Source organism: Thalassophryne amazonica, chromosome 1 (assembly GCF_902500255.1).
Source record: "Thalassophryne amazonica chromosome 1, fThaAma1.1, whole genome shotgun sequence".
Classification (NCBI taxonomy): domain Eukaryota; kingdom Metazoa; phylum Chordata; class Actinopteri; order Batrachoidiformes; family Batrachoididae; genus Thalassophryne; species Thalassophryne amazonica.
This window is the reverse complement of record NC_047103.1, coordinates 82,640,241-82,660,471: the sequence shown is the minus strand read 5'-3', so window position 1 is coordinate 82,660,471 and position 20,231 is coordinate 82,640,241. Positions and strand designations below refer to the sequence as shown.

Sequence of the window (20,231 nt, the reverse complement as noted above, 5' to 3'; positions counted from 1 at the left end):
TGATCCACGTTTTAATCGATCACGTATCCGCTATGAAGAAGCCTCTGTGTGCCTCTAAGTACCTCACATGTGCCAGGTATCAGCCTCTAGTGAGCCACGACTGACCTGTCATTTGAGCCCCATCCAGCCTCCAATGGCTCGTGTTGTCGCATATGATCCACGTCAAGCAACATATGAGCCATGCAGCCCCATGTTAATGTTGGTGCATGTTTAAGCATGGGTTTGGTCCAAACCTCCAGCCCTCCCACACTGGGTCCCTTTAAAGTGTGGGTTTTCAATTCACAGCATCCATTCAAGATGTTGTCACATTTTTTAAACGCAGTCCAAAAATAGATGCTCTGGCCGCTATGCGCATCCAATCAATCAATCAATTTCAATCAATTTTATTTATATAGCGCCAAATCACAACCTCCAGCAGAACCAGGCTCAGGGAGGGGCAGTCTTCTGCTGGGACTGGTTGGGGCTGAGGGGAGAGAACCAGGAAAAAGACATGCTGTGAAGGGGAGCAGAGATCAATCACTAATGATTAAATGCAGAGTGGTGCATACAGAGCAAAAAGAGAAAGAAACACTCAGTGCATCATGGGAACCCCCCAGCAGTCTAAGTCTATAGCAGCATAACTAAGGGATGGTTCAGGGTCACCTGATCCAGCCCTAACTATAAGCTTTTGCAAAAAGGAAAGTTTTAAGCCTAATCTTAAAAGTAGAGAGGGTGTCTGTCTCCCTGATCCGAATTGGGAGCTGGTTCTACAGGAGAGGAGCCTGAAAGCTGAAGGCTCTGCCTCCCATTCTACTCTTACAAACCCTAGGAACTACAAGTAAGCCTGCAGTCTGAGAGCGAAGCGCTCTATTGGGGTGATATGGTACTACGAGGTCCCTAAGATAAGATGGGACCTGATTATTCAAAACCTTATAAGTAAGAAGAAGAATTTTAAATTCTATTCTAGAATTAACAGGAAGCCAGTGAAGAGAGGCCAATATGGGTGAGATATGCTCTCTCCTTCTAGTCCCCGTCAGTACTCTAGCTGCAGCATTTTGAATTAACTGAAGGCTTTTTAGGGAACTTTTAGGACAACCTGATAATAATGAATTACAATAGTCCAGCCTAGAGGAAATAAATGCATGAATTAGTTTTTCAGCATCACTCTGAGACAAGACCTTTCTAATTTTAGAGATATTGCATAAATGCAAAAAAGCAGTCCTACATATTTGTTTAATATGCGCTTTGAATGACATATCCTGATCAAAAATGACTCCAAGATTTCTCACAGTATTACTAGAGGTCAGGGTAATGCCATCCAGAGTAAGGATCTGGTTAGACACCATGTTTCTAAGATTTGTGGGGCCAAGTACAATAACTTCAGTTTTATCTGAGTTTAAAAGCAGGAAATTAGAGGTCATCCATGTCTTTATGTCTGTAAGACAATCCTGCAGTTTAGCTAATTGGTGTGTGTCCTCTGGCTTCATGGATAGATAAAGCTGGGTATCATCTGCGTAACAATGAAAATTTAAGCAATGCCGTCTAATAATACTGCCTAAGGGAAGCATGTATAAAGTGAATAAAATTGGTCCTAGCACAGAACCTTGTGGAACTCCATAATTAACCTTAGTCTGTGAAGAAGATTCCCCATTTATATGAACAAATTGTAATCTATTAGATAAATATGATTCAAACCACCGCAGCGCAGTGCCTTTAATACCTATGGCATGTTCTAATCTCTGTAATAAAATTTTATGGTCAACAGTATCAAAAGCAGCACTGAGGTCTAACAGAACAAGCACAGAGATGAGTCCACTGTCTGAGGCCATAAGAAGATCATTTGTAACCTTCAGTAATGCTGTTTCTGTACTATGATGAATTCTAAAACCTGACTGAAACTCTTCAAATAGACCATTCCTCTGCAGGTGATCAGTTAGCTGTTTTACAACTACCCTTTCAAGAATTTTTGAGAGAAAAGGAAGGTTGGAGATTGGCCTATAATTAGCTAAGATAGCTGGGTCAAGTGATGGCTTTTTAAGTAATGGTTTAATTACTGCCACCTTAAAAGCCTGTGGTACATAGCCAACTAATAAAGATAGATTGATCATATTTAAGATCGAAGCATTAAATAATGGTAGGGCTTCCTTGAGCAGCCTGGTAGGAATGGGGTCTAATAGACATGTTGATGGTTTGGATGAAGTAACTAATGAAAATAACTCAGACAGAACAATCTGAGAGAAATAGTCTAACCAAATACCGGCATCACTGAAAGCAGCCAAAGATAACGATACGTCTTTGGGATGGTTATAAGTAATTTTTTCTCTAATAGTTAAAATTTTATTAGCAAAGAAAGTCATGAAGTCATTACTAGTTAAAGTTAAAGGAATACTCTGCTCAATAGAGCTCTGACTCTTTGTCAGCCTGGCTACAGTGCTGAAAAGAAACCTGGGGTTGTTCTTATTTTCTTCAATTAGTGATGAGTAGTAAGATGTCCTAGCTTTACGGAGGGCTTTTTTATAGAGCAACAGACTCTTTTTCCAGGCTAAGTGAAGATCTTCTAAATTAGTGAGACGCCATTTCCTCTCCAACTTACGGGTTATCTGCTTTAAGCTGCGAGTTTGTGCGTTATACCACGGAGTCAGACACTTCTGATTTAAAGCTCTCTTTTTCAGAGGAGCTACAGCATCCAAAGTTGTCTTCAATGAGGATGTAAAACTATTGACGAGATACTCTATCTCACTTACAGAGTTTAGGTAGCTCCTCTGCACTGTGTTGGTATATGGCATTAGAGAACATAAAGAAGGAATCATATCCTTAAACCTAGTTACAGCACTTTCTGAAAGACTTCTAGTGTAATGAAACTTATTCCCCACTGCTGGGTAGTCCATCAGAGTAAATGTAAATGTTATTAAGAAATGATCAGACAGAAGGGAGTTTTCAGGGAATACTGTTAAGTCTTCAATTTCCATACCATAAGTCAGAACAAGATCTAAGATATGATTAAAGTGGTGGGTGGACTCATTTACATTTTGAGCAAAGCCAATAGAGTATAATAATAGATTAAATGCAGTGTTGAGGCTGTCATTCTCAGCATCTGTGTGGATGTTAAAATCGCCCACTATAATTATCTTATCTGAGCTAAGCACTAAGTCAGACAAAAGGTCTGAAAATTCACAGAGAAACTCACAGTAACGACCAGGTGGACGATAGATAATAACAAATAAAACTGTTTTTTGGGACTTCCAATTTGGATGGACAAGACTAAGAGTCAAGCTTTCAAATGAATTAAAGCTCTGTCTGGGTTTTTGATTAATTAATAAGCTGGAATGGAAGATTGCTGCTAATCCTCCACCTCGGCCCATGCTACGAGCATTCTGGCAGTTAGTGTGACTTGGGGGTGTTGACTCATTTAAACTAACATATTCATCCTGCTGTAACCAGGTTTCTGTAAGGCAGAATAAATCAATATGTTGATCAATTATTATATCATTTACTAACAGGGACTTAGAAGAGAGAGACCTAATGTTTAATAGACCACATTTAACTGTTTTAGTCTGTGGTGCAGTTGAAGGTGCTATATTATTTTTTCTTTTTGAATTTTTGTGCTTAAATCGATTTTTGCTGGTTATTGGTGGTCTGGGAGCAGGCACTGTCTACGGGGATGGGGTAATGAGGGGATGGCAGGGGGAGAGAAGCTGCAGAGAGGTGTGTAAGACTACAACTCTGCTTCCTGGTCCCAACCCTGGATAGTCACGGTTTGGACGATTTAAGAAAATTGGCCAGATTTCTAGAAATGAGAGCTGCTCCAAAGTGGGATGGATGCCGTGTGTTGGGTATTTTCTCCTCCAAACATTTTTAAACCTTTAACAAGACAAACAGAGTCAAGAAACACCAGTGAGACAGAAAGTCAAATATTACGCGCGGAGTGCGGCCAGGCTGTACACCAAGGCTACACTAAAGTCTGGCCTGCTTTTCCGCTCTTTTTATTAAGAGACGCCCTCATCACATAAACAAGAAACTTGTCCTAAGGGTGGGGGTAATGACGCAAGACAAGTTTCTTCCCATAACATAAACGCATACGTCAAGTGCAGCTGTAAGGAAGAACACTTCAGGTCAGCACATCTCATTCGTCTGTTGCAGTTATCAGCTGTTTTGCATCTGCCTGGAACACTAAGCATCACAATCAGTCAAAATTCAACCTTCAGTTCTTTTACTCCCAGTCGTTAGCGGCTACGAAAACAAAGTTATGTTATAACAATAAGTACATCCAGTCCTTCATTCCCAGTTCAGATTGACCCCAGAGTGCTAAAACAAAATTGAATTCTCAGGATTGCATTAAGACAGGTGCAAAACAGCACATCTCCGTTCTCATGAGAAAGAAGACAAAGCTAAAACAAGGTTGAATAACACGTACGTTCTCAGGGTGAAGTGCAAAACAGCACAACACCGTTCTCATGAGAAAGAAGACAAAGCTACAAATGTTTAACAGTGATAACATATATATATATATATATATAAAATCCTTAACATTTCCCACCTGTTTATCACCTGTTAAACGTATAGCAGGCATCACCCAGCTTAGTTAGTTAGTTTATTAACTTAGTTTATTCTGTCCACGTTTTTATTAATTGAACACCACCAACAGATGGAAGATTTGAATCCAGCTGCTATTTGATCAACCAGTTTATACTCGTCAGGCACTCCTCTGGGGACTCCTATTGCGTCAATATATGTTGGATTTCCTACTCCTTTCCAATCTCTTTTTACTCTATGTCTGGCTATGCCTTTCTGCCAATCCTCAGGAATAAGAGGCTGCATATGTCGTAACGTCTTCAGGGGTCATGGGTAACAATAATGATATTAATGCACAATAACCTGACACATTTCGTGGCAGTCTATCAAAGATTCTGTTATCACCACACCACCACCATACATCACTCCTACCGACTGGTATAAATGAACCGTTTTTCTGTATTATTCGACTACACCACTTGTCTTATTACTTTTTCAGCTAAAGCTTCATAGGCTAAGAGTGTGTTAACTCATCACGTCAACAGTTCAAGCTTGAACTGGAGTTGTGAGCTTTTCAATATCATCATAATTCTCAGTACAGTCATTACAGTTTTCTCCACTAAGGTCTGACTGTTTCAATGCTTGATATTTTGGCATAGTTTGTTGGAAGGCCAGATTACGCTGTACAAATGTATTTGACACCATTTTCAATAGTAACTGCCAACATGGTCCTGAAGTCAACCAGGACCAGGGATTCCACCGGTTCACGGCTAGGGTGTCTTTATGCATTGCATCACGAAGTTCATTCAGCTCCTCCAATGCGTCCTGCATATCCACTGAATGAATGGAGTCTGGGATGAAAGTACAGCATGTTGTGTTCAGCAGAACACAAACTCCTCCCTGTGAACCAGTAAGCAAGTCTAAAACCATGCGATTTTGCATCACCATGGTACGTAAAGCATCTATTTCAGTGTTTTGAGCTGCTACTATTTTTTTTGTTACATTCATGAACAGACCCAATCAATAATTCAGAGTTTCAATCATTAATGAATTTTTTCCCACTCCTATCCAGGGGAACAATGAATGTGCTATTTTATCTCCTACAGACCACAATTTTTTGGTCCTTTAGTACATCCGAGCCCCACATGTGATTATGTGGTAACACATCTGGGTATATCAATCTCCTCCGTCTGGTGCTGCCATTCTTCTCTGTGGAGGTCTTACCACATATGTATGGTCAGTCACCTGGGTAGGTGCACACACACCACCCCAATTTGGTGGGAGACTCATGCACAGTCTGGAACCATAAAGCCAATAGATGTCATCATACACCGGAGTACCATTTACAGGTGGTAGCAAAACTTACTAACATAAGCACATGATTCATCCGTTCCCCATGGACAGGAGCCTGTATAATTACATCCCCGTCCAATGTGATGAAGATAAGTACCATCCACATATTATGTTTTGGTTAGGCTTAAATTATTTGATAAAACATACGTTTGGGTACACAGACGTTTCTTAATTTTACCTACATTTTTATTCCCTGTCCCGTAAAAGCAAATTGGGAATGGCCGTTGTGATGACAATTTAACGTGATGATATTTTTGCGTTTCCCTTCAGTCTAGTCAATGGAGCAGCACTTGGGCACGCTTGTACGTCCTCTGTTGAAATCCCTATCATATAAGTGGTTGCACTGAGGCAAGTGGTGTTACATCTTATCAGATTTGCTGAGAACTGCTGCCCCCGAAATACAGTTTGATTATGCATCCGTATGATAAGACATTCTGTCACCCTAGCAGGGTACGGTTTAGCCGTCAGAGCTGGGTGTGTTGAGGATATAGGTATTTGCGAACAAACATAATAATTAGTAACGTAATTCCATAGCCAATAAATGAACATATCTGTACCACATATTAGTATGGTATATATGAGGGTGTCCATCTGTCTCGTTCACATTATGAATAAACCTCTTCTGATGTTGCTTGCGTTGTTCTCTGGCTCGGTCCACAGTGAGCTGCAATTCTTGGGTCAACCACCAGGCCAGGAATCCGAGGAGCACGAAACACACTAAGATCACAACACAACCGGCTGCCCTACCAACAGTCCGGCAGCGGCGGCGCTGAGCACGCCGCTCCGGGGTCTGCTGTAGTTCAGTCATGATTGCTAGGATACAGTGTTGTTAACCACCTCACCTAATAGTGCAAGGATCTCCCTGCTTCACTGGCATTGAGACAATCTATTGCTAATTAAATAGACTCCCTTTGTAGCCAGACTTCCCCTTACACTGTGGAGGCCGCCAACACACGCTGTATCTTACAGTGATGTATCCACGTTGATCTCTCCGCTATCTTTACTGCAGTTGGTGTTGTTAACAGCACTCGGTATAGACCTTCCCAACGAGGACTGGACCAGTTCTTCCTCTTAATCACTCTGATGAACACCCAGTCTCCTGGCTAGACTACTGGAAGGCCGTCCTGTGGAAGATCAAAATTATTCGGCAGTAAATGTGTTTAAGTTATCTCTTTCTGTGTTAATGTCTTTTTCATAAAATTTGCTAATGTTTGTTCCTCATCTGCTGTTTTAGTATCCATGTCAAAATTGGTAGACGATATGGTCGTCCATAAAGTATCTCAAATGGTGTTAACCCTGATGGTGTTGGTGTTATTCTCATATACAATTTTACTAGGTCCAACATTCAATCCAGGTTCGTTTTGTCTCTTCTATACATTTCCTTAATCTTATTTTTATTGTGCCCTTTGTCCTTTCCACTAATCCGGCACTGTGTGGATGATAAGCGCAATGAGTTTTGAGATTGACCTGTAGCGCTTCTCCTACGTATTGCACTATTGTATTAACAAAATGCGCTCCATTATCTGAATAGACTGTTTCTGGTATTCCAAATCATGGAATGATGTCTTTGCACAATGCCTTAGCCACTGTAAGTGCATCTGCATGTTTTGTAGGGAACAATTCTACCCATTTTGAGAAGGCATCAATTATGACTAAACAAAATTCCTTCCCTTCATGTTTACTCAGCTGTATATAATCCATATGAATCACTTGAAAGGGATATTGTGGTGTTGGAAATTTACCTCTTTGGGGTCTCAAATTGCCTTGTGAGTTGTGTTTTGCACATGTCATGCATTCTCTACAATGCTGTTTTGCATATGCATCGAACCCATAAAGACAAAAAATAGATTGCAATTGCGATATCATACCCCCTGATGAGACATGCGTCACGCCATGGCTCATAATAGCTGCCCATTTAAACATATTTTTTTTTGGCAATATGGGTTTCTTTTGTGGTCATATCCGGAGGGGTGTCATATAGGAGAAAAATAGAAAGAGCTGTTGCCGCCTTTGCGGTTTTGTCAGCAACGTCATTTCCTTTTGAAACACTGTCAGAGCCTTTGGTGTGAGCCGCACATTTGCATATAGCAATTTGGTTAGGCAATTTCACAGCGTACTGAAAGCGTACTGGCTGTCTGTATAAATTGATACAGCCGTACCTTTAAACAGATAGCAAGCTGCAGTTAAAGCAACTAATTCAGCTGCTTGTGCTGAAAATGAGGATGGCAATGAAGCAGAATCCAATACTTCTGAATTTGTGACAACAGCATATCCAGATTGTGTTTGTCCATAAGCGTTTTTAGTGGAAGAACCATCCACATACACAATTGTACTGTTTGGGATGGGTGTGTCCTGGAGGTCTGGACGTGCTTTCGTACAGACCGTAGCTACATCAAGACAATTGTGCGGCTCACCATACTCAGGTAAGGGTATCAATGTGGATGGATTCAATGTTGTACATCGCTCTACCGTAAGATGTGGTTGTGATAATAGCAAGGACATACACGAAAGATGTCTTGCTGGGGACAAAAGGCTCATGTTTGTCTGCAACAGAAGTGCAGAGACTGCATGTGGAACTTTCAGTGTCAACTGATGGAATAGAACAACATTACTGCTACTTTGAACAGCCATAGAGGCTGCAACAACAGCCTGTACACATGGTGGTAGAGCACTTGCTACTGCATCCAATTTAGATGAGTAGTAGGCAACTGGCCTCAATTTTGAGCCATACACTTGAACCAAAACACTAGTCATGAACTTATTCTTACAATCAACTGTTTGAATGAATGGTTTACTATAATCTGGTAGTGCCAAAACTGTGGATGACACTGTTTGTTTTACTTTTACAAAAGCTTCCTCAGCATCTTTGTTCCATTCCAACACGGTTGACATTGAAATATCATCCTTGTACATCAAATCAGAAAGTGGACTAGTCAATTCTGCATAGCAGGGAATCCATGCCCTGCAGTAATTAGTCAGTCCAAAAAATGACATCATCTGCTTTTTGGTTTGTGGTTTTGGAGCGTGCAAAATTGCTTCCTTCCTGTCAGACAGGACTGTGCGCCCTGTGGCTGATAATTCATGTCCTAAATATTTTACTTTATCCCTACACAACTGAACTTTGTTTTTACTCACTTTGTGGCCATTATCAAATAAGAAACATAATAATGCTACTGTGTCAGTTATGCAGTTTTCTCGTGTGTCAGAGGCAATCAAATGTCATCAACATACACTAATAGTTGGCTATCTGCCGGTGGAACGAAATTAGCTAAACATGCTGACATGACTTGAGAATAAATAGTTGGGCTCTCTGCGTAACCCTGCGGTAATCTGGTGAATGTATATCGTTGTCCTGGTAATTTCAGTATAATTTATCTTTGGTCCTAACACTCCTTTTGCACGTGTAATCGTAGCTTCCACTCTTGTTTTCAAGACTAGATCATCATGTGTCAGTGGTACGCCTTGTTGATCTGCAGGATTCCAGTCTCCACGTACCTGACTCCATTTAGGGCCACATGCTTTCATCCACACCTGTTGGACTTCAGGTCCATTAAGGTGGTAAGATGTTCTAATGTTTTCTATATCCTGCATAAATCCCTCAATGTCGACATGTGGCGATGGTATCATGTCGACTGCTGCTTTGATATCATCAGCATTCCATGTCCGATAAACGAGCATGGTTGGTAGCTGTCCTGCTGTTTCTGCACGAGGATTTGGTACTTCTATCATAGGATAGGCACCTCCCTGATCACTATGTTCCACCATGGGAGGGGCTGTAGGCACTTTTGCTTGACTGCGTGTTTGTGGTTTTTCTGGTTTTTCTCTTTTTACCTTAGGTTTTACTGCCAAATCATACTGTGGTGGCAATACATCGTCATCCTCTGGTAGAGGAGATAAAGGTCTCTTTGCCACCGACGGTCCAGCCGGCGGTGGTTGTTGAGGCTGTTCTGGTTCTCTGTGCTGAATTATCACATCTTCTTCTGCCTTACCTACAGCTTTCTTTTTTCTTGCTTTCTCTAATCGTCGCTTCTCTGCTCCCTTCTGTCTGTTCTCTGCTTCTTCCTCCCAAAATGCCACTAAATCTGCCCCTACTTTCTGCATCTTTTTCTCATCACCTTTATGTTGCTGTTCTAACTCCTTCTTCAGCTTCTGTATACTGATCAGGTTCAGTCGTCCGTCAAAGTCATGTTTATTAATCCAGGTCTCCAATTTTTTGTTGTTTTTGGATTTTTTGCTTCCATAAATTTCCAGTCGTCAGTTGATAAATTTTCCTTATTTATAGACGTCTTACCCCCCATTTTTATTATCCCTTGTTATAATTTGGACTTCAGACGGGGGCACACCTAGGGTGTTCTAAATCTGAAGTTTTCACACTTTCTTTGGACGTGACAATTAATTTGCCGTCGTGTGGTTGATTCCTTTCACCTCCCCGTAGGAAGCGGAATCACTTGCCTCTGCTTCCACACGCACGGTTGTCACTAACGTTGTCCAAAGTATTACACACACACAGTTTTCACACAGTTATTTACACTTGCGCAAAACACTATTTACACATAGAAACACTCTTAATAATCGTACGCGTATTCTTATGCCAGGGGAGCTCACCCTCCTGTGAAATTTAACTAATGTCCTGCATTAGGGGACTCCGCCGTCCCTGCCAAATTTAACTACTTTTTACAGTGCACGTATTTCTACCCGGGATTTCCTTTACGTATTAAAACAGAGGAGTCCGTATCCTCCTTCCGGAATTTAACTACTTGCGTCCCTCGCAACCGTAGAGGAGTCCGCCCTCCTTACAGAGTTTAACTGCTTTGCATTAACAGACGATTCTGTATCATCGCTTACGGAGTTTAACTGTTTTATGTGATCACTTTTATCCCCTACCGGTACGCGTATATAAACAGAGGAGTCCGCACCCTCCTTACAGAGTTTAACTGCTTTGCATTAACAGACGATTCTGTATCATCGCTTGCGGAATTTAACTGTTTATGTGATCTGATCACCACTCACTCAGTACTATTTACAAAGAAATTCTACTCACTGACTCGACTTCCTGTCTGTCTTCTTCGGGAAAATCTCGTCAACCAGACGATGCCAACGGTGGTCGACAATTGCAGACACGATCAATCGATCGGACCTTGGCCAAGGATTTACGTCTGGACTTGACGACCTCCGCTGGACACCTCCGGTATTGTTGAGATCCCGGACGAGCCCCCAGTCAATGTTGGGTATTTTCTCCTCCAAACATTTTTAAACCTTTAACAAGACAAACAGAGTCAAGAAACACCAGTGAGACAGAAAGTCAAATATTACGCGCGGAGTGCGGCCAGGCTGTACACCAAGGCTACACTAAAGTCTGGCCTGCTTTTCCGCTCTTTTTATTAAGAGACGCCCTCATCACATAAACAAGAAACTTGTCCTAAGGGTGGGGGTAATGACGCAAGACAAGTTTCTTCCCATAACATAAACGCATACGTCAAGTGCAGCTGTAAGGAAGAACACTTCAGGTCAGCACATCTCGTTCGTCTGTTGCAGTTATCAGCTGTTTTGCATCTGCCTGGAACACTAAGCATCACAATCAGTCAAAATTCAACCTTCAGTTCTTTTACTCCCAGTCGTTAGCGGCTACGAAAACAAAGTTATGTTATAACAATAAGTACATCCAGTCCTTCATTCCCAGTTCAGATTGACCCCAGAGTGCTAAAACAAAATTGAATTCTCAGGATTGCATTAAGACAGGTGCAAAACAGCACATCTCCGTTCTCATGAGAAAGAAGACAAAGCTAAAACAAGGTTGAATAACACGTACGTTCTCAGGGTGAAGTGCAAAACAGCACAACACCGTTCTCATGAGAAAGAAGACAAAGCTACAAATGTTTAACAGTGATAACATATATATATATATATATATATAAAATCCTTAACACCGTGTCTCCTAACAAGACCAGGTTTTCCCCAGAAGCTTTGCCAATTATCTATGAAGCCCACCTCATTTTTTGGACACCACTCAGACAGCCAGCAATTCAAGGAGAACATGCGGCTAAACATGTCACTCCTGGTCCGATTGGGGAGGGGCCCAGAGAAAACTACAGAGTCCGACATTGTTTTTGCAAAGTTACACACTGATTCAATGTTAATTTTAGTGACCTCCGATTGGCGTAACCGGGTGTCATTAATTAACTGATTGTAATTAACTGCCGACGTTAATTACAATCTTACCAAATTTACGCTTAGCCTTAGCCAGCAGTTTCAAATTTCCTTCAATGTCACCTGCTCTGGCCCCCGCAAGACAATTGACTATGGTTGCTGGTGTCGCTAACTTCACATTTCTCAAAACAGAGTCGCCAATAACCAGAGATTGATCCTCGGCGGGTGTGTCGTCGAGTGGGGAAAAATGGTTAGAAATGTGAACGGGTTGGCGGTGTACATGGGGCTTCTGTTTAGAACTACGCTTCCTCCTCACAGTCACCCAGTCGGCCTGCTTTCCCGGCTGCTCGGGATCTGCCAGAGGGAAACTAATGGCGGCTAAGCTACCTTGGTCCACACCGACTACAGGGGCCTGGCTAGCTGTAGAATTTTCCACGGTGCGGAGCCGAGTCTCCAATTCGCCCAGCCTGGCCTCCAAAGCTACGAATAAGCTACACTTATTACAAGTACCATTACTGCTAAAGGAGGCCGAGGAATAACTAAACATTTCACACCCAGAGCAGAAAAGTGCAGGAGAGACAGGAGAAGCCGCCATGCTAAACCGGCTAAGAGCTAGTAGCTGCGCTAAGCTAGCGGATTCCTAAAGACACACAAAGTGAATAATGTGTAAATAATTTAGAGGTGATTCAGCAGAGGGAGTGCTTTAGTTAAGGCACGTGAAGATTACACTGTGAAACAAATCGTTATCTAGTTATCTAGATCAATCTAACTGTGCAGATTAAACAGCTAACAGATACAGCAAAACACCGTTGTGCTCCGAAACAGGAAGTGATACAATACCGCAGTGACAGCCAACCACCAGTAGAGGCAAGCAAGAGCCAGGCTGCTGTTCACATGTGTTCCAGAGTCATTAAATGTACCAGACCAGCTAGAACCGAACCACGGGTTCCAGGACAGCTGACTCAGCGCTTCCTCTCACTGGCTTTTTTTTTTCATGGCATTTAGACACTGTGATCCAACTTTTAACTTTGTGTTCATCCGATATGTCTGCAAAATTGCTATTTTGCGCGTGCGTACTACGTTCTTGAATAGTCACCTCTGCGCTCCTTCTCCCTGGCTTTATGTCGTCCGCAGCTTTAAACACACATTTGACACCGTGATCCAACTTTTAACTTTGTGTTCATCCATTATTGACTGCAAAATCACTCTTTTGCAAGCTGGCGTTTTGCGTAAATGCTGTTCTTGAGTGCAAGTCATTGTGTCAGTGCGCACAGAGCGTGCCTCATCTGATCCATTAACAAGATGTTAAATCTATCATGAACATACTTTTACAGCAGCTTATAAATAAGGAATGAACATGCAACTGTTTTACCAAGCTATTACAATAAAAATATTTACCTTCTAAGCTGTTCCAAATACGTTCTCCACTTCATGGAGCAGGAGAGATGGACAAAAAGGGTCCAAATGAAACAGTCCTCTGTGATTCCAGAAGCAATTAGCGATGTTTTCAACATCCAAGCTCTGACAGAAAATGATTAATCCGCTACAAAATAATTATTTATATACAGCATTTGCGCACAAAGCAGGTGGAATTGTAGAGCGTGAAAGGGCTGAGCCTGTCCAAAATAGCCTGTCCAGTCCTCGTAGCTGCCAGGTGCTCGGATAATGGGTTTTTGGAAGCCTACAACCCCTGGCAAAAATTATGGAATCACCGGCCTCGGAGGATGTTCAGTCAGTTGTTTAAACTAAACACAAAACTAAAGTAATTTCAAATGGCAACTATCTGGCTTTAAGAAACACTATAAGAAATCAGGAAAAAAAATTGTGGCAGTCAGTAACGGTTAATTTTAGACCAAGCAGAGGGAAAAAAAAATGGAATCACTCAATTCTGAGGAACAAATTATGGAATCACCCTGTAAATGTTCATCCCCAAAACTAACACCTGCATCAAATCAGATCTGCTCGTTAGTCTGCATCTAAAAAGGAGTGATCACACCTTGGAGAGCTGTTGCACCAAGTGGACTGACATGAATCATGGCTCCTACACGAGAGATGTCAATTGAAACAAAGGAGAGGATTATCAAACTCTTAAAAGAGGGTAAATCATCACGCAATGTTGCAAAAGATGTTGGTTGTTCACAGTCAGCTGTGTCTAAACTCTGGACCAAATACAAACAACATGGGAAGGTTGTTAAAGGCAAACATACTGGTAGACCAAGGAAGACATCAAAGCGTCAAGACAAAAAACATAAAGCAATATGTCTCAAAAATTGAAAATGCACAACAAAACAAATGAGGAACGAATGGGAGGAAACTGGAGTCAACGTCTGTGACCGAACTGTAAGAAACCGCCTAAAGGAAATGGGATTTACATACAGAAAAGCTAAACGAAAGCCATCATTAACACCTCAACAGAAAAAAACAAGGTTACAATGGGCTAAGGAAAAGCAATCGTGGACTGTGGATGACTGGATGAAAGTCATATTCAGTGATGAATCTCGAATCTGCATTGGGTAAGGTGATGATGCTGGAACTTTTGTTTGGTGCCGTTCCAATGAGATTTATAAAGATGACTGCCTGAAGAGAATATGTAAATTTCCACAGTCATTGATGATATGGGGCTGCATGTCAGGTAAAGGCACTGGGGAAATGGCTGTCATTACATCATCAATAAATGCATAAGTTTACGTTGATATTTTGGACACTTTTCTTATCCCATCAATTGTTTGGGGATGATGAAATCATTTTTCAAGATGATAATGCATCTTGCCATAGAGCAAAAACTGTGAAAACATTCCTTGCAAAAAGACACATAGGGTCAATGTCATGGCCTGCAAATAGTCCAGATCTTAATCCAATTGAAAATCGTTGGTGGAAGTTGAAGAAAATGGTCCATGACAAGGCTCCAACCTGCAAAGCTGATCTGGCAACAGCAACCAGAGAAAGTTGGAGCCAGATTGATGAAGAGTACTGTTTGTCACTCATTAAGTCCATGCCTCAGAGACTGCAAGCTGTTATAAAAGCCAGAGGTGGTGCAACACAATACTAGTGATGTGTTGGAGCGTTCTTTTGTTTTTTATGATTCCATAATTTTTTCCTCAGAATTGAGTGATTCCATATTTTTTTCCCTCTGCTTGGTCTAAAAAAGTAACCGTTACTGACTGCCACAATTTTTTTTCCTAATTTCTTATAGTGTTTCTTAAAGCCAGAAAGTTGCCATTTGAAATGACTTTAGTTTTATGTCATGTCTGTGATCTGCTTTTTTCTGCAAAATTAAACAACTGAATGAACATCCTCTGAGGCCGGTGATTCCATAATTTTTGCCAGGGGTTGTAGTCCTCACCACACACATGCCTCTAAAATCCTCATTTGTCCTTGTCGTACCTCGTACACAAACTGCATCACGTTTTTGAACTTCTCGAAATTAGCGCCATGCTCAGAGATGAGCCTTGTTAACCAAACATTCTGCCTCGAAGAGCCTCTCAGAGCCACTATTCTCCCACGATAGTTGAATACCTCCTCTCGTACCAAAAAAAACAAAAAAAAAACATGCAGTGTGGCTCATTATTCACTGTCCATTATTTGGTGGAACCAGGACTTTATACTCCGGAGTGGCTTATATTTAAAAAAAAAAAAAAATCACACATTTTGTGAATAAGAATAATTATATTGACAATTTATACAGGACTTACAAAGTACTAAACAAATGAAACTGTAAGAATAAAACAGTAACTACCAATAATAAAAACTACACTACAACAGTGCACAAAAATAAAGAACTGATTATACAGAAAAAGGGTGCGACTTGTGCTCTGGTGCAACTTATATGTGGGTTTTTCCTCTTCAAGAGATATTTTTAACAGGTGAAACTTACACTGCGGTAGAGTGAATCCTCTACTGTTCAATGCCAGATGGTGTCAGGTTTTAACTTTGGCTCGCTATTTTTTCCATGTTGTAAATGTTTTGCTTTTGTATTTGCTTTTGTTTTGCTTTTGACATTGAGGTTCCACATAAAGCTCAGTTCCATGTACATTTCATTTTGGAAGCTAAAGATGCTTTACATCCATGTCCACGCACCTTTAACTTCAGTTAGCCTTGTTGACCTTCAGTTCTGAGAAATGTTTGCACACCTAAAACAGAAATGTGTGTGCACACATGGTGATGTCTGTAATTGTGTCTTCAGTGGGAAGGGCACCTGATTTAGTGTGTTGCACAGCAGGTTCTCAGGGTCCAGGCTGTCATTTCCTGCACGAACGTCTGCTAGCTGTCGTTGCTCCATCACAGCCAGACCAACAATTACTCTCTGCATGTTTTAAATGACTACTTTTTGCAAATTATGGTTATGTTTATTCTCGTGTTTATTTTAAGGATGTTTTATTTTCTTTGTGAACCGGAGAGCCATGTCTCCTCAGTGGAGGAAATGATGAAAATTCTTTGAGGTCAGGTTTTTACACTGTTTGGTTTTAGTGCACACTCTGTGCCAGAGTTCATATGTGGGTTCACCGTCTCTGGAAGGTTATAAAGAGGCTAGTTTGTGTATCAGCTACTATACTGTCAGGTCCATAAGTATTTCGACTGAGCATTATTATTTACTTATTTATGTATTTTTATAATTATTATTATTATTATGCCTCTAGGCACCACTGCAATCAAGTCAAAAATTAAAGGATCAACATGTGCTTTTAGTGTAGTTTACAACACCCTTCATCTGCACTGTCGTCCACCTGGTTGTAAATGAATACCAGCCTCGACTGGGGAAGCACCCTGCAATGGACTGACATCCTGTCCAATGGGAGTTGTAGATTCTCATTTACTTTTTGTTTTGGTATCTGGTGATGATGGCACCAGTGGGCCTCAGAGTCTATATGGGGAAAAATAAATTGGTACTGTAGGGTAAATCTGAAGGATATAAAGGCTTCTGTGGTTGTGATTGGTGAACCCATGATTATCACTGGATATAACAGTTAGATCTTCATGCTGGGGTGGCACAGGGAAGGCTTTTCTTCAAAAGAAAAAAAACAAATGAAATTTCAGGGACAGTTTGACAGAAGGCACATGGGAGATTCCAGCCTTGATTTATTCTGTTTTTTTGTATGAAAGTTCTTGTCTATAACAGACAAACATGCATAGTTTCTGCAATCACAGTCGCAAAAGTCTGTAGCTTCAGTGTTGTCATGTGTCTCTTGGTGGCTTCCCTCACCAGTCTCCTTCTTCTACAGTCACTCTGTTTTTTTTCCTTACAGGACCGTACTGTTTATATTTCTTAGTGAATGATGCACAAAACATGTTACAAGACTTGGAAATGGTCATGTTTCCATCCCCTCGCTCTTTTTTATTTTTTAAGAAAATAGTCTGTAAAAGTGTAGATTTGTATCACAATATTCCTTATGTTTAATTTGTTCAATTATTTTTGGTCTGTGAAAAAGGAGGGACTTGTATAAAAATGACAAATTCTTAAATAGTTGTGATTGTGTAGTTATTACTTTGTTTTGTAAAAAATGTATGCTCTTCAAGAACATCTTTTTCATTTCACCTCCATTATGGTGGTGAACAAAAGTAAAATTACTCAAATTGGATCACTGTCCAAATACTTATGGAACTGACATCTTTCCATCTCTCCCCCGTTCTTATTTAGTGGTGACAGTTTCTTCTGTGCCACAAACAGGCCGTCTGAACATTCTTTCTAGTTCTGTGTGTTTGTGTTCTTGTCTGTTATTTTTCCACTTTCATCCTCTTTCTTCACTTGCGCTGTAGGAAGGAGACTTTGAGGAGATGCTGAGAACCGCCCAGCTGATGGAGAATCAATACGGTCATCTGTTTGACAAGGTCATTGTCAACGACGACCTATCTGCAGCCTTCCGTGAGCTGCGGTTGGTGCTACACAAGGTGGAGATGGATACTCACTGGGTTCCAATAAGCTGGACTCACTCCTGAGAGCCGCGCAGACGACACGCTGCAAATGGAGGACAGAGAAGCACTCTAACAAAGTCATGCAGGTTTTTAATCTTTCTGGGTCTCCTGTGTCAAGAGAATATGGGAATAAATGAGGACACCAGCCAGGGCTTTTGGATTCAGGCTGAAGATTTGAGCAGATCTGATATCTTCTGACACCACCTCAAAGCTAACGTATGCTTTTCAGAAAGTTGCCCTTGGCCTGGCTTGAATCTAGTCCTCTGAGCTTGGTCTTAGCGTCACATCCGAGGCCATGGATCACTTTGGTCCAAAGCAGAATCTGAAACCAGCGTGGACTGTCTCACACACACCGCCAGCTATCCTGCCAGGACATTAGCAGCTTCGCCAACCACCACTCTTTCTACTTTAGCCCATTAGAAACCAAAGACATTTATTATTTCTTCCTGGTGGACAAGTTACACACAGATGTCTGTAAAAGAGCCTCTAAAGGGAGTGGGAGAAAAAAGGAAAATACAAGTATAGTGGCTTTCTGTCTTGAAATATTCTTGTGTTTCTAAAATGCTTCCATGATTGTTCCTCCAATGTCCAGAAAAACGTCATTGGGAACTCTCACAAGAAAGCCCAGTAAGTGTAGTTTTATTTAAGAGAAAATAATATATTATCTGTCTTCTAGCTCATTTTGCAGACTTTTTCAATACGGACACACTGTGTCTTAATGATGGTTTTTAGAGCAACCTGACCTCGGCTTTTTACACTGGAGGCGTCTCTTTTTGCAGTCAAGTGTTTTGATTTCATCACTCAGTCTCATTTTGCCCACAGAGAACTGTTTTATTTAGGTGTTATATATTCCATTTAGGAGCGTTTTGAAAAGCCACCCTTCATGTGAAGCAGCCTTTAAAGTCCCAGCACTGGATACTTTTTGGCCGTCTGCTAGAAGAAAATGCTCACAATTGTATTTTATTAGGGTGGAGTCTTTATTTTTGTTCACATAAAAATTGTTCTTAATAGCGCGTCCACAGCACACGTCCAGGATTTTAGCTCACAGAAATGTTAAGTAGCCACTTTTGACTTTATGGGCATTGAGAGTTTTGAGCTAATTTGAGTTCGGACACAACCCGTCCTGTTGGAACGTGCTTGTTTTTACACACTGCTGTTTATTCTTGAGTTTCTGTCACGGAGATACTCAGCATTAACCACTCAGTTTAAAGGATTGTTGGCCTTTGTGTTGTCTCATCACTGTTTCTTTGCTTTGATTCGACACTTAGATTTCAGTTAGTTAATTAATTAAAATGGAAATCCTTTGCATTCATTCAGCCATTTAATCCACTTGAACTCTTTTGTTTTAACTTAAAGCTACAGTGTGTAGGATTTAGGAGTGTTTATTGGCAGAAATGGAATATAGCATTTATAACCATTTGTTCATTAGCTTATATGATTACTTGCAACAGATTTATGTGGTTTCATACACTTTGAATGAGGCCTTCTTATCTACATGGACCCCTTCAAGGAAGTCACCTTGTTACACTCCCATGTTGATAAAGGAGCCCGAAAAAGACTAAGTTACTCCACCTTTTGCATTTTGCAGTGTAGCAGTAAGTCAGAAGAGGAAGCGATGGTTTCTCCCCTGCAGACTGTCTGCTGGTTGTTAGTGCAGGCTAACTAGCTTGAGAATCTGAATTTTTATGAAATGAAGGATTGTGTGTCTTGCCTATCACAAGAGAAGGCAAGGGAGCGTGAATTCTCTTTGCCAAAAATGAGAAAACACGAAGGGCAAGTAAAATTGTAACCAGCAATGGCATAATGCAATCTGCAACCTCACCACTAGATGACTCTAAATACTACACACTGGCTTTAATATATGTTTCACTACACTACCACTACATTTACATTCATTTGGGTAAGTTTGCATTATTGTACTGCTGATCTCTTTGTACTTTACCTGTCTGTGTTGGTGGGCAGAACCAGAGTTTGTATGGTGTCGAGGTCTATTTTTAATTTCTTGCTGTAAATGAAATGCTGTTTATAAAGCCTATTCTTGATAACTGCTATGTTTTTTTTTTATTAAAGAAAATCCAACTGATCTTCTGCTGACACATTCATGAGGTTAAGTGAAACACTTGGACTTTGGTTTGGCGTTTCTGCCAGGCCAAGGGGAACCGTATATCGGGCAGCTTTTAGTGTTTGTGGGATGTTGCACTTTTGAATGTGATTCTTATTGGCAGCACAGACATCTGACGGTGCCAAACGATGAGGTTTGATCATCAGAACTGACATCTTTCATCTTCTCAGTCATTAAAAATCAGTCGGCTCCCCTGAATTTGACTTTG

The 20,231-nt window shown here is 41.0% G+C and overlaps 1 protein-coding gene across 1 annotated transcript in view; it reads left to right on the top strand.

The window, feature by feature from the left end:
- mpp7a (membrane protein, palmitoylated 7a (MAGUK p55 subfamily member 7)) overlaps nucleotides 1-19,985 on the top strand; it is an 866,557-nt gene extending 846,572 nt beyond the window's left edge. The window contains 1 exon segment of the mRNA XM_034172035.1: nucleotides 17,746-19,985. Coding sequence (XP_034027926.1) covers nucleotides 17,746-17,925 — 180 coding nt within the window. The 3' untranslated portion in view covers nucleotides 17,926-19,985.
- Nucleotides 19,986-20,231: the final 246 nt, after the last annotated feature.